This window comes from Mustela erminea, chromosome 2 (genome assembly GCF_009829155.1).
Source record: "Mustela erminea isolate mMusErm1 chromosome 2, mMusErm1.Pri, whole genome shotgun sequence".
NCBI lineage: Eukaryota > Metazoa > Chordata > Mammalia > Carnivora > Mustelidae > Mustela > Mustela erminea.
Genome location: NC_045615.1, coordinates 16506974 through 16528914, shown reverse-complemented (window position 1 = coordinate 16528914; position 21941 = coordinate 16506974). Strand labels below are relative to the sequence as shown.

General features: G+C 47.0%; 1 protein-coding gene across 4 annotated transcripts; it reads right to left on the bottom strand.

Moving 5' to 3' along the window:
• Positions 1-1056: 1056 nt before the first annotated feature.
• STMN4 (stathmin 4) lies at positions 1057-19411 on the bottom strand. Of its 4 annotated transcripts, XM_032332358.1 has the most exons (8): positions 19289-19411; positions 8335-8426; positions 7098-7193; positions 6353-6433; positions 5716-5924; positions 4627-4818; positions 3885-3938; positions 1057-1674 (listed from the first exon to the last, which is right to left on the bottom strand). In XM_032332358.1, the coding sequence occupies exons 2-7, from the start codon at positions 8345-8347 to the stop codon at positions 3918-3920; spliced, it is 612 nt and encodes a 203-aa protein (XP_032188249.1). In that variant the 5' UTR covers positions 8348-8426; positions 19289-19411; the 3' UTR covers positions 1057-1674; positions 3885-3917. The 4 variants fall into 4 exon arrangements, with proteins under 4 accessions (XP_032188249.1, XP_032188247.1, XP_032188251.1 ...); XM_032332356.1 differs by lacking the exon at positions 3885-3938; XM_032332360.1 differs by lacking the exon at positions 6353-6433.
• Between the last annotated feature and the right edge of the window lie 2530 nt (positions 19412-21941).

Genomic DNA, 21941 nt, shown 5'->3' with positions numbered 1-21941 from the left:
GTGGCACCCACTAAGTTGATATCACAGTCTAATGAGCCACAACTGGCACTTTGAGAAATACTCTCCTGGAACTTACATTCTAGTTTGGAAGTGTTGAGAAACAGCAGAGTACAGCCACCAAGGGCTTGGACTCTGGGAGCAAATGGCCAGAATTCAAGTCCCAATTCACCTATATATTGCCTGCATGACCCTGATCAAGTTACTTAACCTTTGTATGCCTCAGTTTCCTAGTCTGCAAAATGGGATAAGAGTACTACTGGGTAGTGTTGTTGTGAGGATGAAGTGATAAATGTAGAGATAGACATAGATATATACCCAGAAAACTGCCGGGCATCTAGTAAGTGCTGCTTAAGTGTTAACTGCCATTATCTTCTTCCTCCTTGGCTCATCCTCATCATCAGTGAACCTCCTGTCATCCCCTCCTAAAATGAAGAAGCCAAATGCAGTACCACTGGTGGGTTGGGGTGGGGAGATTTACCAAAAGGTTTATTTATAAAGCTGTCCAAAGCTACAAAGAGTGTGGGCCAGGGGGAGGCCCCTTGCTCTTGCAGGCTGTGGCCCCGTTTGCAAGGAAGAAGAGGGAAACTCCTTTCCCAGTCATGGTTTAGTGTTTTGGATAAGGTGGGTCTGAAATGATCCCTCTGCGTTCCATTAACAAACATTTTATTTCCTCGCTCACTTTTATGACCACCTAGAATCCCACACTCGCAAAGGAATGGGAACCTTCTTACTGTGTGTGTTGAGGACGATTGGAATGCCAATCCACAGAAGGCAGGCTGGAATTTCTTTCCTCATCAATTCAGTGAACTCAATCCAATAATGGACAACCCACAAATGGGGTTTAAAAAAATGAAGAAGAAGAAAAGCAAAAGCAAACTTTTCCATTATGCCAAAGGCTGGCATGTTTAACCCGCCTCACCTAGCACCTCTCAGTTGCTCTGATGGTCCAACTAAGGAAAAAAAGGGACATCAGCCACCCTAGGGCTAGAAACCCAAGAATACTCTGTCCAACACTCAAAGGACAAATTCAGAAAATAAAGAACAGGAGACCTGGAGTAAATATTTCATTGGTCATGATGATCAAAAGATGATGGTTAATACACACACACACACTCAGACCTCATCCCACCTGTTGCAGGGCGGAAGCAAGACCTCCGGGTCCCCCACCCACTCCCTGGGCTTCTCCTGCCATGCCCTGCAGCCACACCGCCACCCAAGACCCCACCCTTCACTTGGTACTTCTACTGCCCCATTTGTAGCTTCCCTCGACAGGGTGCCTGGATGTTCACTGTGAAGAAAAGCCAAGGACTTGACCTGAGTCTGCAGTGGGCAGGGTTGCAATGTCCATGAGTTCTTCTCTACCTCCTTTCCCAAATTCTCTCCTTCTCTCCCCTCTCCCACCCCATCATTGTTCCCCAGAAACAAATAGGATGGCTTCACTGGTCAATTCTTTACATGTACAAACACCAAAAGCAGAGGAAACACCCCTGGCCACCCCCCTCCCCCCAAACCCCAGTGCTGGGAGAGCAGCCGACGGCGGACGAGGCTGCCTTGGGAACTGCGGAGCTGCTGGAGCTGTCCGGCTGTTCTGGAAACTTCTTTGGCCTCTGGGCTTTACCTGGAGGCCTCTTCCTTCAGCTCCTTGTTTTTCCGCACCTCCTCTGCGTGCTTGTCCTGAGAAGGAAGGGAGTGAAAAGGGCAGGTCACACAGGCTTCCGCAGGGATAAAAAGGAAGCCGAGGGGCAAAAGAACCCAAAGTAAAGAATTGCAGCTGCAGGAAGTGATGAGGAAGGTCTGTCTGCAAAGATGTCCTGAGAAGGGGCAGAAGGTAAGACTGGTATGAGGCAGGTGAGTGAGCCAACTGGTGCGGCCCCAGGGAGCTCATTGACTGGGGCCAACCTCCCCGGGGGGACCCACCTCACAGCAACCTCAGACTCCACCAGCCTCCCCCTCCTTCACCTGGCCCTCCTGGGCTTGCACTGAGTGCATGGGTTGACTTATTGTAAGGAGCAGCTCAGTGTAGCTACGCCGGAGGAGCAGGTGGAACAGACAGGCCTCATTACAAATGTCCCCTACACACACTTGCAGCTTGACCGCTGCTTTCACTTCTGTCCATCCCCTCAGTTGTTTTCTTCAGCCCCATGGTGAAAGATGAGGGCTCTTAAATATAATTGACTGGGGAACTTTTGGAAATGTCACCCAACTCCAAAAAGTGGACTCTCTCATAAGTGGCGTATGAGAACCATCTTCGCCGGACAGCATAATCAAACCAAAAGATGGGATCTGACCTCAAAGACCCATCAGCTATGTGACCTTGACCAACCACTTCATCAGTCAGACCTTGGCTCTCTGGTGTTTAAAGACAGGGCCTAAACCAGAAGTTCTTTTTACCTCCAGAATTCTGTGATTTTAGCTTTTCCCTCTAGGACACATTATGGTCTGCCTTACGTCACTGCTCATTGTGCATCTGTCTAGGTCCTCTATTGGATGGTGACTTTCCTGGAGGCAGGGAGCATGCCTTTTTCTCCTTTATATTTCCCAGTTCCCCCTATGGTACTTGCACTCAGCAGGTGCTTGATAAATATCATCTCTGCCAGACCCTGGCAATCACCCAAATAGCATCATATTCAGATATCAAAAGTCAGCCTGGAGTAGGCCTACTGAGGCAGACCAGGAGCCCAGGATAGACCAAAAACCATGAATCCATCCCTGAGAAGACCCTAGAACTTTCCACTGCCCTGGGGAGTGGTGTGTCTAGGATAATGTTTCTAAATCTTGCTATGCATTATCAGCAAAATCTAGGGAATTGGTTAAACTGCTGGATCCTCAGGAACCATCCCTAGAGAGCCAGTGATGGTAGACCAGTAGGCTCCCAAGGATCTATAGTTTTAAACTCTATACCCGGTGAATCTGATGTGGATGGTCAGTGACCCATGCAGATACTGACACAGAAAACATTGACTTGGAGCAGGCAGAAGCCACATACCTATCTGTTACCACACCTCCCACCTTCCTCGGTGCCCAAGGGTCACAGTCCCCAAGGAGTGATGCCCACTCAGATTCTGACTCTAACATCTTTCTTCTTTGAGTCTTACTCCACCTCCATAGCTATTACTTCAGACAGGGGGCATATCTCAAACTCTTCGCCTTGGAATCGACCTCCATTCAGGTAAGGAGGTACTTCTTCACTTGGTACTTGGTGAAGAAGTACCAACTCTAGATTTCTGGGCTTTCTTTGGTCTCTGATTGTCCCCTCTCTGGCAAAAGGCTAATGGGACCATTGTGGGCTGGTCCCCTTGAAACAGGGGTTGAAAGAGTCCCCTGGACTACACAGCCAGAGAATTGGGTTCTAGTCCCAGCTGTACTGCTTAGGGGCTGTGTGACCCTGGCCAAGTTATTCGACCTTCTCTGACATAGTTTCCCCATCAATTAAAGAAGGATAACGTTGTTCTGCTTACTTCATGGATTTGTTGTTAGGATGGGATTAGGAAGAAGTAAAACTGTTTTTGCCATTTTTTAAATACCGTGGCTCTAGCCTCTAGTATTTCTTCTGGGTTTGTCCTGAGTGCCCATCCCCCACTTTATAGCAATCCCAGATTTTTTTCTTTTTTCTTGCAAGAGTTTGTTCCTAGCCATCCATCAACAACTGGGGAAGACTGAAGCGAGACCCAGATCACTTCCCTCCCATCTGATACTTGGTGGAGGTCTTACTGCCCCTATTAGGGCAGAGTATGAGAGTGAAAGGGCTGCCACATGCTGGCTAGCTGCAAGGTCTATGCAACATTCAGATCCCCTGTAAAGAAACCAGTCTTTCTAGCAGCTGTTGCCAAGTGCCTGAGACTCTAGGTGGATGGGCAGGAAGGAGTGGGGACCACGCTGCTCACCATGGGACGAGGCCACCGATCGGGTCCCGGGAGTCACCGCGCAGCAGGCGGCTCCTGGAAATAAAACACAGAGCTGGAGCTCTCCCAGGAGCTGCAGGAGAAACTGGGGCAGCCTTGAGACTCAGGAAATGAGGCCAACGTGTTCTCAGCAGAACGGGCTGTTATTCTGCTGACACGTGGGACCAATCCCAGTCTCTCACGTTTCTCTTATGTAGGTGACACCATTAGGTTTATTGACAAAGGGCAGAATATTGGAAAGAACCGTGACTCACTCAGTCCCAATCAAGAGTTTTGGAGAGAATCATGTTTCCTGCTCAATGGTCAACTCAGCTTATCAAGTCCTTGGCTTAGAGCCAAGAGCCCAAGTCATCATCTTTCATTAAATTGAATCGATCCATTCAAGGATGAAGCCAGGAATGTACAACGGCTAGTTCGTCCTTACTCTCTTGCATTAGGCAGGCTTTCTCTAGAGATAAGAGGTCTAATCTCCCTAAGACAATGAGAAATTTCAATTGTGTAACTGCGCATAATATCCCCCAAGGAATTCCAGAACTCAGCTCATGTTTCTTACCTATGATTTCCCAAAACATCCCTTGAAACTCTGTAAAGATCCAGCCTAACAGAAATACCCCCTTTCCTACCTGAGGCTGTTTGCTACCTGAAATAATATGTAGGTCCTTTATACTTGCCTTGGAAGGAAGAGAGTGTTCCAGGAGTCTCCTCTCTCACCAAGAACACTTACCTTCTCTTGCAGCCGTTCCAACATGGCAGCAAGGTGGGCCTCCCGGTTCTCCTTATTCGATTCCATCTTCTGAGCCAGTTTCTCCTTAGCCATCTTGATGAAGTTGTTGTTTTCCTCAATGGCTTTTTGGATCACCTCTCGCTCGTGTTCTCGTTTCTCTGCCAGGTGCTTCAGGAGCTCAGCTTCCTGATACTGAGGCAGCACAAAGGGAGAAAGAGACCCTTGAAGGTGAACATGCCGCGGTGTGTTTTCACCACCAAAACTTAAGAGTTCTATACCCAGAACACATACCTCCCTGAGCCTGGTCCCTGGCCCATTGGCAAGAAACAAGGACACTTTCTGGATTCTCCCACAATTCCCTCAGTTGTTGTTGTTGTTTGTTTTTTGATTTTCCTCATTGCCTTCATTCATTCCCTCCTTCCTTCATTGATTCACCAATATTAGGTGACTATATACCATGTGCCAAGTACTTTCCTAGCAACTTGGGAGAGAAAAAAAGTCTCATAGAGGAGATATGTGTGTGTGTGTGTGTGTGTGTGTGTGTGTGTGTGTGTGTGTATGACTCTAATCCAGACTAGCATGTGACATATGCCTTAAAAGGTAGAAAGGAAATGCCATTAAATCCAAGTGAAAGTAGATTATTTTCTGCTTCAAAGATGGAAAGCTTACATAAAGATGGCACCGGAGTTGGGACATAAGAATCACTAGGAAACAGAGGGCACACAAAGGGATGAAAGAATACCACACCATGACCTTCACCTTCCCCCAGGTAAGGAGCCCTTTCCTTGATTGTCTAGCCTTTATAGAAATCTTTAGTGTTTGTCAATGTCTTCCTCCTGTTAGTGTGCACCTCATGGACATAGTCATGCAATGCCTTACCCCTCTAACCAAGCTGTAAGCTCCTAGAGACCAGGGACCTTTACTTCTTTGTTTCCCTCAATGGTTCCTCATAATCTTCCCTGTATGTAGGAGGTGCTACTTAAATATTTGTAGGTTGGTGGTGACCTGACCCCAGCTCAGAGCCACCTCCTATCTTGTCCAGCTCCCTCCTGTCATGCTGAGTTGGAAGAAAGAAAGGACGGCACTTACCTTCCTTCGTTCCTCAGCTGCTTCTAGTTTCTTCTGGATCTCTTCCAGTGATGGGTCTCGCCGCCTGGGTAAGGAGGCATTGAACTCGGGAACCCCATCAAAGGAGGGTGGCTTCAGGATGACTTCAAAGGACTGGCCCGAGGTACATTTGTTCAGTTCGATGACTTCCATGTCAGAAATTACACACCAGTTCAGGTCCACTGTATCTGCTGAAGAGAGCAGGAAACGTGCTGCTTACTCTCTGTAGACTAGATTGGCCCTCCAAAAGCATGCACACATGCATACATATATGGGAGATCTGGGGTCCCCAATGCAAATCAATGACCAGGGTTCTGGGTTGACCCTGAACCTGGTACCTAATAGTCAGTGGGCTTCAATGGGGCTCAAGGAATTGGTAGCCACAGCAAGGGCCCAGGCTCCAAGAGTAGGTGCCCCAGGGTTTGTGGCTTCTAATAATGGCTATAGCAAATGATTTTGCTTTTGCCACAAGGCTTCTCCCATACTTGAGCTCTTGCTCAAATTGTCCTCAGTGGTGGCCAACAGTGGTGTATTTGCCCACCACCCACCACCCCACTCCTTGTCCCACTACCAATCTGATGGCTCAGCCTGTTGCCACCTCTCCCCTGCTCCCTCCTACCCTGCTCTCTTCTTTCTCTCCAGTCAGCACTGTCTTTCCGCTGGCTTTGATCTTTCCTCCTACACTGTCTCCCACACCAGCCTAGACAGAAAGAACAATCTCAGGTAACCCAAGCACTCTCATCTCTCATTTCCAGAACAAATCTGTCCCTTCCTTTTAATCCCTGGAAAATTAAAAGGTATCCTGTTCCCTGTCCCTCTCTGGTCAGAACATGGCCATTCAGTGCTTCTTGCCAGTGTCCTGGAACCTGTCACAGGTCCTTGTCAGCATGGTTACCCTCATTGGGTGACTGCAGGTAGAAGCCCTCTCTCCACTTCTGGACTCTCAGAACATTCTCCACCATTCCCAGAGGAGGCCTGTCAACCGTGGAATCTAGTGATTCATACTGCATCTTGTCTTCTATTCTAGGTGCTCTCCAAGAGTAGAATCTCTGTCTGCTTCATGTCTGTATCCTCCACAGCATCCATTTGTTAAATGAAGGAAGAAAAGCTAAGATCAAGATTGCTCTGCAGAGGGTCTGATTCAGATTTTCACCTGCTGTCTAATCCCCCAGTAGCAGCCCCACACCTGCCCTCTCATGGTGTTTAGACCCTCAGAATAAGCTGTGGAGGTTTTACTTGCTCTGGGAAAGAGAATGTGACATGGGAAGGAGAGTTTCGTGAAATTGGGACAGGAGTGTGGTACTCATGAATACGAGCCCAGAAACCCTCCACAAGTTATTCTCTCAGTGGTGGCCCTCACTTACCTTCATATTTATAGGATGATTTATTCAGGGGATCGGCCAGAAAACAGGAGCAGAACAAGGACACCAGTGGAAGCTCCTTCATCTTCTCTTTGTAGGCTGCAGAAACACCAGTAGGACAACATGGTGACCCCTTCCTAGACTCAGAAGTCAGCCTTCTTGTGACTCTGCATACCTGAGCACCCAGGGGTGACCAGGCTCCACAGAGGTATCTAAACCATCCAGACCTACCCCTTGGCTGAGGCTCCAGCCTCCTTTGCCCTGAGCAGCCTGGTTTAGGATTTTCGTGTGTGTCCTATGTTCGTTATGTCCACTTCTGTCCATCTTATCAGAACCTGAGCCTTCCAGAGCACCCAGATGATCCCATTTTCTCCTCAGTGCATTGTTTCCCTTCTTACCACTGAATGCAAAATGCCTTCAGGTAAAGACCACAAGCACTAGTGCCTTTGCCCCTGCCTGGCACCCTGGACCTAGTTCTCTTTTTCCTCACATTTGCCAGAATAGTTCATTTACTTTGCTCCAAGATACAGGAAATCTACACTCCATATTACTCAAGGTACTCAGCAGTGCATCTCTGAAAGGTAAAGAAGCCACACCATCATCACTCTAGTCTTGCCCCTCACTGAGAGGCAAGGTCAGGATGTGAGTCTTCTCTGACCTTCCCAGGGCAGTGGTCAAAGCCAAACATGCTGGTGTCCATGAGGGCTGAAGGAGTAGTCCCACCACTGCTTAGCCTCTTTGTGTCAGAAGTGGATTTGAAAACCAGGAGGTCACAGGCTAGAGCTGATACGGTGAAGTCCAGCCCATCCCTCCCCTGGCCCTGGCGTGTGCTCCTGCCTGTACCCCTACCACCCTAGGGCCAATGCTTCTTGTTTTAAGCTCCACTATGTTCAGACTCTCTCTGTTCTCAGCTAAACCCAATGTAGTGCTTAAGCACTTTCTTCCTCATTTCTCATTTCTCAATGAGAAAAAATTCTTATTTTTTACAAATTGAAAACATAATTAAGCGCAAAATAATATATGTGCATTGTAAAAACTTCTTAAAAACACACACAGATGAGTAAAAGGAGGAAAAACTCAATGGTGATCCCACCCATCTTCTAGAGATAACTTCCTTAACCCTTAGGTCTACTTCTTGTCAGTCTTTTATCCTTCTTTGTGCCTATGTAAGTACATATATGTGTGTACAGAAATACCCTATGCTGTGGTGCCCCATCACAGAAAGAGGTTTTGTACCTACCAGCGAGGGTCATGTTTTCTGGATGGTGAGGGCTGAATCTGGCTCAAAGTCACAAAGTAGGTCTGTCACCAACTCAGGATGCCGTCACAAATCTGAGAAAGAGAGTATTCTACCACTGACATGTTATTTGCATACGGAATTTCTTTATAAAATTGGGAAGGGAATCCCAGAAGGCACCTGGTCTGCTCCCACCACCAGGAACTCTACACACCCACTCTCCCTTTCCCAAACCCAGATCCTCTCTTCAACATCACCACAGTCAAGTTCAGTTTCCATGTACTAATGATAGTTTCATAATTGGCTTTCTAGTCTCAAGTCTCCCTGAGTATCAGACACAGATTTCCCAAAACTGTATGTGTCAAGAGGTGTTCATTTCTCTCTCTGTGAAGCTTAATGGCTGGCCCAAAACAAAGGCTAGGGTGAGAGACAAATCCTAATTCAGAATCACTTGGGAGGTTTTCAAAAAATAACTCTGTGTCCTGAATTTCTCCCTATTCCCACCCTCAGACCTCCCTGCCCAGCCTGTTCTGATATGAGATCAGAAGGAATTGGACAGAGGATGTCAAAATACTACTCCAGATGGCCCCTCACTCACTACCCACCAAGAACCTCTTGTCTTAAGCACTCCTTGACCCCAATTAACATAACCCTGGACTATGAGAGAAAAAAAAAAACATTGTTATAGAATAATGTCATCATAATGTGGTTGGTGCAGAGTTGGAAATCAGCATGCAGGATCATTGTGGGAGCACAAAGTTGGGGCTTCATACTCAGCACCTGGGAGACCCTGGGGAGCCAGGCACGGGTCCTGGTGTTAACAGTACCTGAACCGAGTCTTAAATGATGATTGGAATTAAGCAGGGAGGGCATTGTGCCAAGGAAGGAACACAAGCAAGGTGCGGATGGGGCGTGAGAAAGCTCTGTGTCTGTGGTTGATGCTGGACCGGAGAGTGTGAAGGAGGAGGGAGAGATGAAATAGTAGGTGACAGGGCCCCACTGAAGGCTGCTAGCCAGTGAACTGAGGAATAGCCAGTGGTAAACAGTCATCATGGGGACCACTTGATCTTTGGTCACTGTGGTGGTTAATTTTTGCATCAACTTGACGGGACTAAGGGATGCCCAGATAACTGGTGAACATTATTTCTGAATGTGTCTGTGAGGGTGTCCCATGGACAGGTTAACATTTGAGTGGATAGGCTGAGAAAAGATGACTGTCCCCAGTGTGGGTGGGCCTCACCCAATCTGTTGAGGGCCTTAAAAGAACAAAAGGTAGAGAAAGAATAAATTCACTCTCTCTGCTTGAGATGGACATCCATCTTCTCCTGCCCTCAGATATGAGAGCTCTGGTTCTCTGGCCTTCAGACTTGGACTGGAATTACGCCACCAGCTCTCCTGGGTCTCCAGCTTGCAGGTGACTGATTGTGGGATTTCTCAGCCTCCCTAACCACATGAGCTAATCCATCATAATAAATCTCTTTCTGTATGCATCCTATTGGTTCTGTTTCTCTGGAGAATGCCAACTAATGCAATCACCCTCGGTGGTCACCGTGCCAGCACAGGTTGGTGTGAGCCAACAGCTTCACTGCCTGCAGCTCACAAGGGGAAGGACTCTGAGACTGATGTAGAGCCCCTTTCCTTCCTTAATGAGGTGTTTTCCCTCTGGCAACTGGGGTCTGTACTAGCTCTGGATGAGCAGCGGATGAGTAGGGGAACCACGGGGGGCAGGAGGGGAAGGCAGGGGGCTCAGCTTTAGGACCAGACCAATGCAGAGTCAGACTCAGACTTGATCTCACTTACTAGCTGTCACTCACATGTCCAATTTGCTTTCTCCATCTTAATTCTGCACCACATTGCACAATTGACGTGAGAAAAGCATATTACAGCATCCAGCAAAAAGGAGGTACTTAATGAATGTGAATTTCCCTTTCTCTGCCTTTTCTTTCCATCAGGGTAGCCACCACCCACATCCCTGCTTCAGAGTCCCTGCCCTGGTCCTCACCAGCTCGGCAATTAAGGACTGTAATCTCCATTTGCAGATGAGGAACCAGAGGCCCAGAAGGTTTATGTGGCTTACTCGGGGTCATGAAGTTAGAGAGGTATAAAAGCAGAGATTTAAAGCCAGGTCGACTGGCCTTGAAGTGCGCCTCCCTGAAGCCTTTGTGTTCTTTGCCAGGCCCCACCCCGCTTGCTATGCAGCACAATGGGCCTCTTTCCTCTGAGCCAAGCTGATCCTGACTGTACCAGTGGGTCCCTGAACAGGGCCTGGATGTGACATCCCTGGTCACAAGGCTCCATTCCACACAATTTTGGCTCATAGCCAAGTTGATTAATGAGGTGACTGGCTGGGCCAGCGGGCCCTTGCAGGAGAGGGCATGGCATCAGACTTAACCTAGGTAATGGATCTAAAGCTGGAGGTCCAAGTAAGTGAAGTGAGGCAGAGGATACTCTAAGAAAGAAAGGGGACTGAGCTGGACTTCTTCTGTAGGAGTAGGTACCTGGAATGAGGGACCATGCCCTTCAGCCAGACCTGGGCAGGACAATTAAGGCCCTCTACTCATGGAGCACAGATTACGACTCCTGTCACCTACATGATCCCAATTAATCTTCATGTGAAGAATCAGATTCTGCAGGTGCCTCTATCCCTGCCATGGCTTTGGAACTTGACAGTGTGTGAGCATGTGGACTGGATTTAATGGGAAACAGAGAAGGCCCAGTGGGCTGCATGCAAGGCTCATTGGGACCAACTGTTAGACCAGCAATAAGAAGATGAGGAACCAGCAGACTAGGGAAAGCATTTGCTCTTTATATTCTATCAGCAGGAAGGCGCTGACATCTTTGGACTAAAGAAGGAGAGAGAACATGGTGATGCTGATGATAATAGCCAAAGGAATAGCTACCACATCATGAACACCTGCTTGGTACCAGAAAATTCTCAAGCATTATTCCAATTTGTTCTCTGAGGTTATTTATAAGAAGGAACTTGAAGCTCAGTGGAGTGAGTTTAATGATACAAAAGCCTACAAGTAGGAAAGGCAGACCTGGGGTGTTCATTCTAAAGCCATTTCTGTCATTAGTTGCTACTCAAGCAAAAAGATTCTTCTGACAGCATCAGCCTTGGGAAAAAATAAGGAGAGGAAGTTTGGAAGCCAGGACGAGGCACAAAGTGACGAGGATCCACCTAGAACAAGCCCTCGACTGTTTGCATCCCAACCAGTACCGTTTTCCTGCAAGCCAATCTATACATTCACTCCAGCTCCAGCATCTAAGTCTATGTATAGAAAAGAAAGTATCACACATTTTTATTGATAGATGGAACCATTAACATAATTGGTAGAAGTAGTTGGTTAGCAATAACCCAAACGAGAAGAGACCCAGGCCATAAAAACACGAGATGCAGAATGAGTATGTTTTGATTGGCAGACACGGTGGCTGAGAGAGAAGGTCTGGAAATTAAGGCTGTTGACTGAAGGGGGATCTCGTGTGGCATGGTGGGGGGAAAGATGTCTAAAACAAAGAGGTCAGAGCCCCCCGTTTCCCCCTTGAACATCAGAATATCAGCTTCGGAGTGGAGTAAATTTCTGACCAGAAGTTCCCAACTAGGTCAGCCTTACTCCCAGGAATAAACGTGGGACTCTTTGACAGTCACTAGACTAGAGGTGCTCCATGCCTTCAGTGGGCAACAGCTGGATAAACTAAACACTGAACAGCACATATCCATCCCACACAACCAACAATTGTCCGTTCCAAAGTGCTAATACACTCCTCCCCAGGGATCAAAGATCCTAAGGTCGCCCTGAGATGGGACCAGGGTCCAAACATTTGAATTCCAGCACCCTTACCCTTCTTCTTGAGCCCTCTCCTCCTCCCACACACCAGGACATGAGGGGAAAACCCATGTGGGGGCCACCTGAGCTGCATGAAAAGATGGGGATTTAAAGGACTTTTTACATGACCAGAAATGGCACCTCATGCTCCCAGGTGTTCTGTAATGTGGTTGATGCCCAGGAGCCCGTAGAGATGCACACCAAGCTCTCTGATGCTCTAGCATCATGACCATTTACTAGGTGCATGCCTGATCCCCTTGAGGCTCCTCTGACAGCCCACACTCCCCAAGTAAGACTGTGTTTTATTTGTCACTGCAAGGAATGGCCACATAAGGCTTTCAGGATATGCCAAATCCTATGTGGACTATTTTTGAAGGGTGAAAAGCTAACGCACATGCCAGTGGTTTGACTAGAGTGGTCCCTGGTGAGGGTGTCTGGAGAAAATAGAGGGACTCTGGCATGGAATCAGGGCATGGACACAGTGAGCTCTGATCTGGGACGTCTAAACATGTTCGGTACAGGGAGGTGGCTTTTTAGGTCTATGCCAATTACTAGTCCTGTTGAAGTTATGCATGTGCCTGAAATCAGCCCTACATGTGACCTAAATGTCATGGAATCCTATCTCAGCACAGTAACCGTGGTTATTTTGTGCCGATCAAAGGACTTTGACTGAAAACTTTACATCTTATCTGAGATTAAAAAAAGGGATATAAATTATTTTTTCATGAATGTGGTTCTTTCCACGATACTTACTGAATATTTAATTTTGTGCCAAGTCCCCAGCTGGGTCCTAAAATGACCACAGGGGTTTTGGGCGATGAAAATGTGAAACAGGTCCCCAGGGTGAGAATTTGGAGTCTGGGAAAGTTTTGCAGATGCCCTGCGGGTCCACGGCAATTCTCCAGCAGAGAATTATATAGCATGGACCATGTTATAAAGGGAGAAGGAGCAGCCAGTAGAACACAGGCCAAGACCGGACCAGTGAGACCCACAGAAGGCAACGCGGTAAAGCGCAATAGCGTGTGATTGGCTGGCTTTGGAGAGCTAGCGTTGTCCAATCACCACGCCCGCAGGGGTTGCTTCTAAGGGCTTCCGGAAGATGAGATGGTGGGAACCAGTGTCAGAGGCAACTTCCAGACAGTATCTAACAGGCTCAGGAATGCAGCTTCTGTCGTATTTCTAGGAAATAAAGAGGAGTCACCTGTTGGCAAGCACAGAGTCTAGGGAGCCCCTCCTCCTTGTAACAGCTATGTTGGGAGGCCAGCCAAAGAAGGAAAATTAAGTCTAAAAAAAATGACAGCCCCAAATAATCTACAGTGATGGCACTTTCTGGGCTGCTTGTATTTTCCACTTAGTACATACGGAAGAATCAACATATTGGAAGCAAAATTCCAGGGCACGGACTTCCATGCAGGGTTGCTGGATGGAGGGCAAGGCATTGAGAACCCGGTACCGTGGGAGATGCTGGACTCAGAGTACTTGGGAGCATGGAGTATGGAACAAGCCCTGTAATCGGAGTCCTAGTCACAACAGTAGCAATATTTTGGAGTGTTTTGCAGTTTACCAGGCACTTTCAAGTGCATGTATGTGCGTATATACATTTTATATGTAATGTTTTAATTACAAACATATTAATATCCTATTTCAGGAAAGAAATCCCTGTCATCTCGCTGCTTTTTGCTGTTGACATTTCCTTCTAGTTTTTTTTTTCTTCCTAATGTCCATGATTTCTAGATAGTTGTAAATTGGGCATATATATTTTATCATTGCATTCTCTCCAAATCCTATAAAATAGGTCTATTATACCCATTTTACTGATGACTAATTCAGTCAAGTGACTTGATTTGTCCAAAGTCTTACAAGCAGAAAGCAGAAAATGATATAGATGGGATTTGAACGAATGTCTTCAAGGTTCCATGGTCCTTCCTCATATCCAAGACCAAGTGTAAGTATAAGTAGGGTGGATGACTGCATAGGGCATGTGGATGAAGGGTGCACAAAGGTTTGCCCACCCCAACCATGGGCAGACTGAGGGCTTAAAGTTTTCACCACTGAGTTCTCTTCTACAACAGGCATTGCCTCAGAAAGTCCTGTTCAAAAGCATATACACGCCCTACCAAGTGTAATAAATTAAATCATTTTCACATCAGCAGAGAACAAGCAATAGATCTGTAGGCATTTCCACAGGTCAAGCTCTCTGCCCATAGATGGGAGGAGCCATGGTGATCTCTAGCATCTTCATTTCCCACGCTTTTCAGATGAAGAGACAGAGGGCCCAAGAGTGTTGGTGCCTTTCCCAATACTAAGTAGGAGGGGCAGAGCCAGGTTTCCAGTCCACATTTAGCTACAATCAAGAGAGATTCTCATCTTTTACAATATTATTCTTGTTTTCTTTATTCTTTCATTCTTCCCCAGTGCTTTGTAAGTTTTACATCTTGTTTTAATCTCCAAGTTAAAAATCATTTATATCTATGTTTTATTATATTAAGAAGAAAACAGTATCTAATGGTTTTCTTTGTGAAAGATGAGAGCTTTTGCATGCTTTTATTTCCTTTCACTACAAACCTTCTGATTTTGTCACAGGGATCTGTATTTTCAGTTCTGGATTACTATTATTGATTTCTTTCTTAAATTACTTATTCAACACATATTTACTGAGCATTGACTATACATATCACATTAGGAAGGTGCTTAGAAGTAATATAATGATAAATTTAATAGACATGTTCCTTAGCCTTCACATATTTCACATTCAGCTCTATAAATATGTTGATTATATTAGACAAAGACTCGGGAAACGCAGGTGGCTCGGGTTCAACATCTGACTCTTAATTTTGGCTCAGGTTGTGATCTCAGGGTTGTGAGAGCCTCCTGAAGATTCTCTCTCTCTCCCTCTTCCTCTGCCCCTCTCCCCAGCTCCCTCACCAATAAAGAAAATAATTAGACAAGAAAAATAATTAGACAAACCATCTAAATTCTAGTATTTTCTTTCACCATTATCAATACCATATCTGTTTTGTACCCAAGTTCTTTAATTTGATAAAAAGTTTTGGTTAGCTAGACTACTTCTGGGGTAATACATTCTTCAAGCAGGGTTCATGGAATATTTATTGAGTCCTTACTTATCTGTTTGGTGGCAAGTGATGAAGACAGATACGTCTGTCCCAGGATCAACAGTCAGGTAAGTTGTGTTAGTGCTATTAGCTAATGGAATCTATGACCTGCTTCCTCATTCTCGGTTTCAACCTTGCTTTCTACCTGGGCATTGACCCCCAAACGATCCCCTGGAACTCTACACCCCGCCCCACCCCCTCTCTCACCCTGTGGTCTACACTCAGCTCCCTTCTCCGGATTCACATTCCCTGATTGGTTCTCTGAACTCCCGGGATGCCTGTTCTCCACCATAAATTAGGCCAATCATCCCAGAGCTCCACCCTTTCCCATCTGTTCTGTCCTCTTGCTTCCAACAACCTACCTCTGAAAGAAGGACCCTAAGGGCATGGACACACGGCAACCATCAGCTTGAATGGATAGAAAAGACCAGAGAGCATAGGCGAGGAAGGGGGACGTGTAGGTGTGTATGGGGAAGCAGGGGTAGTGGACCTTTATCTGTGTATTTTCCTGTCTTCCTGGTGGAACTAAAGATGTAAAAACCTGCAAAATGCTTTTTAAAGTATCAGAAGATATTTTTTTTTGTCCATACTCTTCCTAAAAAAAAAAAAGAAAGAAAAGAAAAAAACCTTTTTCCAGACTGTCACATCTCTAAATATAACAAATTCTAACTTAGTAAGCAAATTAAATTATACATGAAGAGTGTTTATTAGCCAAGCCAAAAAAAGGGGGGTGGGGGTGGAAATAGAGTTTGTTTCTCTACAGAGCAATATACAAAATTACATTTTGAATATTTTATAGTTTTTCCCAAATTTCTATCCCCCTCCCCAAATAAATGGCTCATTTCTACCTACCTATGATTTCAAAACCTCTGGAAATTCTGTACCTCCAAATGATAGTCTCCAGTTAAGTGAGAAATAATATAAAGAGATCAAGGGGGTCTGCAGAACAGATCTTAAGACTTCAGGAAAAATTAAGCCTTTCTTGGATTATGATATTGATTTTGAAAACATCCCATTATTTAAAATCAACAGTACAAAAAGATCTGAATTTTCCCGTTCTTTCTGTATGGTTGGTTTAATGCAGACACTGTCCTTCTCGCTTTACCTTCCTCTTACCTTCCTTCTCTGCCTTCTTTCCTGTCACACCTTACTCTCCAGATCTCAGTTTATCAATCTTTATTGCTCTACTTGAAGTCGTATCTGTCAGCACACTTATGTCCCATCAGGCAAATGTGGTTTAAATGGCCTAGTTGGATGAGGGAAGGCAGCCAAACTTGGTTGGCCCTGGGATTTCTTTTATTGAGCCAAAGTGAAATCTAAATGTTAAGCAAAAAAAATTGCAAGACACTCCCACCACCCCACTGGCCAATAGTGTGTCTGTTCAACCCTCTGCTCAGGAAGAACTCTATTAGACCAGACTTCTCAATTTTTGATATACCCTTTAGAATGGACTATCCCCCTACAGAAGCAGTTTTCCACTTAACACAGTACTTGGATGTTAGACACCTATTTGATACATGGTCACTGGGACGTGTTTGAGCAAGACAGTTCTCCTTGCAAGAAGTTCACAGTCTATGATATGGATGAATCTTGAGGACGCTATACCAAGTGAAAGAAGCCAGTCATAAAAACACAAAAGCTACAAGATTTCATAAGGTACCTAGAGTAATCAAATTCATAGAGACCGAAAATAGAATGGGGGTTGCCAGGGGCTAGGGCAGGGGGAGAAGGAATGGAGAGTTAGTATTTTACAGGGACAGAGTTTCAGTTTGGAGAGATGAAAAAAGTTCTGGGGCTGGATGGTGGTGATGGTTGCCCAACAATGTGAATATAGTTAACACCACTGGACTGGATACCATAAAATGTTTAATATGGTAAATTTCATATCATGTGTATTTTACCAAAATTAAAAATTTTTTTAAAGAATTCTTAGTCTGGTAAGAGTTATCCACAGGCTTACAGTCTTAGAAAAGGTCATAAGGGTCACTGAGCTTGTGTTTTTTTCTTACTGGGACCAACAACAAAGAACTGCATTTTTGTATCATGACCCAGGATATACCTGCCATAATGCTGACAGACATACATACCTATAGTCACTGATACAAATACATACACAGAAGTGTACACATAACTGAACTATAAACATAAATATGTAAATACGTGCTTATTTATTTTTAACTATAGTAATATTTCTAAAATATGTTTATAAAGATAAACATTATTTATATTTATAAATATTTACATAACTGAAAATACATAATTAAGAAATCGTGATTGAAAATATTTACTCTATTATATGGAATATGTTTTGACTTTTTTTCCATTCTCACTTATCTCATTTTATTTGAAAAAAAAAAATACCAGTTACAACCCATAAATCAGACTTCACAATACACTATTGGATCTCAGTCTGAAGTTTGAAAAACACTAACCTAGATCCAGTCCCCAACACAAGGCAGAAATCTCTATAGCTAGCTACCCTGTGGATGGTCAACTAACATCTGCTTGAATGCCCTCGGTGGTGGGGAGCTCACTCTCTACAATGCTTTTGGTGGATCCATCTAGCAATTAAAGATCCTTGTCCAATCCAGATCTATTCCAGGAGTGGCCTGGGTGGAGCTGGTGATCCCAGGACAGGGGCCTGCTGACAGGTGCTCCGGCAATGGTGGTAAGTGGATTTTAAGGAGGATGCAAGCACATTTCCTAGCAGCAAGGTGGGGGCTTGGGACAAGCTGAGGAGAGAGTGCTGGCTGGCCCTAGAGGACAGGGCAGGGTCTCTGGAGGCTCTAGCTTCATTCAGTGGAGCTGCTAATCAGACTTTTCCCCTCTGCCTCCTCACCTCTCGCTCCAGCACTATGATTATCTCCTCATCTGGTGGATGATCTCATTCCCCCTGGCACCCTGACTCCCTGCCTGTGGGAGAGGTTTCCTCCCCCTAGAGGGGGCCTCAGCCTCAGTAGAGACAGATTCTCCCACATTCCTCTCAACCTGCCACCCACCCGGCAGAACTCCAGTAGTCCACCGCTGGACATCCCTTCCCAATGTGTTCTCTTGGTCTTGGGACACGGATGTATCCCTGCCCAGAGGGTTCGGACCTGGGCTGCCTCAATATTTCTGAACCTCCTCCCAAGGGGTTCAGGGGATCTGTTTTTGTTTGATTTTTTTTTTTTTTCCCCAGGACAATGGGACTGCTCCACACCTAATTGTATCTTCCTGGGAGGAATGAGACAAAGACAGCACGCCACGTGGGGACGGAGCTGGCCACTGGACAGCAAATCCCTGGTCCTGGTCCCCTGGATGAGAAGGGAGCAATGCCTAAACTCCTGGCGAAGGCAGTGGGCTGAGCAAGGAGGGGCCGGCTCGGCCACTAGTGGGGACCAGGGCGTGGCAGTTGTGGGTTCCCGCAGTTTGCTGCCTGACAGCCCGCTGGCCCTGCCCAGGTAGGAGCAGGTTGACCTCAGGGCGGGGCGGGGCAAGGAAGAGGTGGTGATCTCATTGTATCCTTAGAATACAGGAGCAAAAAGTAACCCAGTGCAGATAGAGGAGAAAGAAAAGGATGAAACACACGGGGAAAGGGAGCCAAGAAAAACTGTGGCTGAGAAAGGAAATGTAAAACCCAGAGCAGCTGCTAGCTTGAAGCGGGTCTGGGCATCAGAGCCAGCTCAGGGGAAGACAGACTCAACAAAACCATTCTGCCTGTGCAACAGAACATTTTTATGCAGGAAAAAACTCACCATGGACATCCGACCCAAAAGAAATGCTGGCAATTCCCGCCCGCCCTCTCTCTCCTAAGCTCTGGAATAGAAGGACTGCCTCTAGCCATCCCCTTACCCCTGGGGTAGACCCATTCTTTTCACACATCACCCCATTTCCCCCAGGATTTGACAAAGTTGAATTGATGGAGTGAAACCAAAGGCAGCACAATGGTGCCAGATCTCTTGCTTCTCCTCTCTGCCGCTGCTCATTTTTTCTTTTGTCTGAAAAGCCTCAAATAATTTGCATTTCATTCCTACTTACCTGCAGTCCTGTTCGAAGCGAGCTGCTCCCTTCCTCACTCCCTCAATTAGTGGTACCCTGGGCTTCTCTCCACATCAGCACCACTGCTCGCTCTCGCCATGACATCACCTCTGAGCTCGGTGATTGGCCGACAGTGGGTTGCTTGGCAATTGGACAGTCTCTGGCGGAGCAGGGATTGCCTGAGTGAGTAACTCTTAGCAGGCCAGGGAGTGGAAGATGATGTCAGACAAATAGCCTGCTTTCCATGCTGCCTACAGAGCCAGAGCCGGGGTGGGGGGGGGGGGGGGGCAGGGTGAGGATGGGGATCCAGAAGAGAAGGAGGGAGTGGTACAGGAAGGTGGGGGTGAAAGCCCAGCTTGCAAGCTGAGCTGTCCAGCAAGGGAGAGCACCTGGAGGGGGGAATGATGAATGATGTCCAGAATCTTTAGCTCTTTCAGATCTGGGGGTGGGAAAATATGGAATCTAGAGGAGAAATCAGAAAGAACAGATGAACCCTAAAAATAGCTTCTGGAGGGCTCGGTGCCTGTTTCCAGCTCTGTCAGAAGGGCTGGTGGGTTTGAGCGGTGACTCAGAATGCAAGAAAGGGGGCTGCAGACACCCCAGGCCTGGGAGCTCGTGAGGGCATGGCACGTGGGTCCCAGGAGAGCAGGGTTTCCCTCTTGCCACCTGGCTGTGATATTGGCCACGCCTCTTCTGTGGCAATGTGACTAGCACTGGTGGGTCCTCACAGTCCACCCAACCCTCCCCTCCCCCCGGACCTTCCAGAGGTAAGAAGACCATGACTGACGCTGAGGAGCATCACTACCCAGGTAACTCCTCAAACAGATGGACCCCTGAGGGGAGAGGTGGGGTCAACCATGGTGGCTTCCTTAGTTCCCTCAGGAAATGAGGACAGGGAGCCCCTGATGTCACCTTCTCAGCCTGCTGGTCCACCGGAAGTAGCAGGGCCAAGCATCCTGTGGAACAAGACCCCTTCTCTAGAATGCCTCTCTGTTCAAAGCCTCACTGAATGTCTTCTCCCATCCCCACACTCCCCTGGCCGTGCTCCATCACTCTGCCTCACCTCACCTCCATTTTTGAAGGGGGTGGATTTCTTTTACTGTGGTAAAAGGCACATGACACAAAACTTAACCATTTTAACCATTTCTCTGCATACACGTCGATGGCATTAAGCACATCCACGATGTTGAGCAGCCGTCAGCACCATCCAGCTCCAGAACTCTTTCATCTTCCCAAATTGAAACTCTCTCCCCATTAAACACTAACTCCCCACCCCGCCCCCCGCTCCTGGTGACCTCTAATCTACTTTTTATTCCACTGAATGTGCCTATTCTAGCAAATTCATTACCTCATATATTACCTCATGTAATTGGGCTCATACAGTATTTGTCCTTTTCTTTCTGGCTTGTGTCACTTAGCATCATGTCCTCAAGGCTCATCCACATGGTAGCGGGTGTCAGGATGTCCTCCCCTCAGCCTTCCAGGGGAGGGTCTATTCTACCACAGTCAATGTCACTGAACCTTACCTTCTACCTCCACTGCCCTGCTGACTGAGAACAGACAAAAGTCACGTTTGTTCAGCCCATGCTCTTAAATCGTTTTTGAATTGCAAGAGCACCAAAGAGCATCTGCATATCCCCACGTGTGCGTGCAGAAGCCATGCTGTGTACCTACTCTGCAAGCGTCTCACGTCAGGGAGGAAGCAGGTTCTTGGGCCTTGGCATGCACCCCACAGCTGGGAACCACTGGTTGGCCACTCCCTGCCCAGTGCCCTGTGCTCCTCTCCAGGGGCCCCACGTGGACTTCTATCTTCCAACTCCCACCTCCTTTACCAGGAAAGGAAAGCACCCATTAGTTGCCCAGCTCTGGGCAACCCCACAGGGTGGGGGGAGGGGATGACCAGAATAATGAATGACCCCTGACAGCCTTTGGAGTCCACCAAGCTCACTCTCACTGGTCCTGTCATGTAACCCCCAGCAAACAGCAAAGGCAACGGGACGAAAACCCTTCTTCTGCAGGAATAACATGCTTATCATGTATGCCACATGCCAAGAAACCAAGACCCTCTGGTCCCGAACTGGCCCAATTCAAAGGCAATCAGGAATGCCTAGGGATATCGAAATGGTTGCCTGAATGTGCAGAGAGAGCAGAGGTCACACTGCCTGCCAGACCAGTATCAGGAATCCAAGTGAACCTGAACCATGGGGACGCTTTGCAGTCAAGGGAGCCTCTCCCCTCTCCCCTCTCCCCTGACTTCTCTTTCCTCCTCCCTCCCAGCGCTGAGAAGTCTGGAACTCCACAATCTGCTGCTCTGGAAAGGGAGGGGGCTGGAGGGAGGAGACAGTGAGTTGCCATGGTGATGGCAACCAATGAGAGATTCTCTGCTCCTAGGGGAGGGGAGCACTCTGTCTGAGTCCCCTTTACCGACTAATAGGAGAGGGGGGCTGGGGCAGAGGATAGGACATCACAACCTGAGAGCAGAGACCAAGGTGGGGGAAATGCAGAAAGCTGCCTTATTTCCAGAGCTATTTAGTTACTATTTGAGTACTACGCAGTGATGGACTGTGTGTGTGTGTGTGTGTGTGTGTGTGTGTGTGTGTGTGTATAATCAGTAAATCTCACTACAGCCCTGTGAGAAGGGGGCTCACCACCC

Bases quoted from the DNA above. Each gene is read 5' to 3' on its own strand.
- STMN4 (XM_032332356.1), bottom strand. The intron at 4,819-5,715 runs GTAAGTGCCGTC...GTGCTGCCTCAG, and splicing joins CAGCTGAGGAACGAAGGAAG to TATCAGGAAGCTGAGCTCCT. The intron at 1,675-4,626 runs GTAAGTGTTCTT...CTTCCTTCTCAG, and splicing joins TGGAACGGCTGCAAGAGAAG to GACAAGCACGCAGAGGAGGT.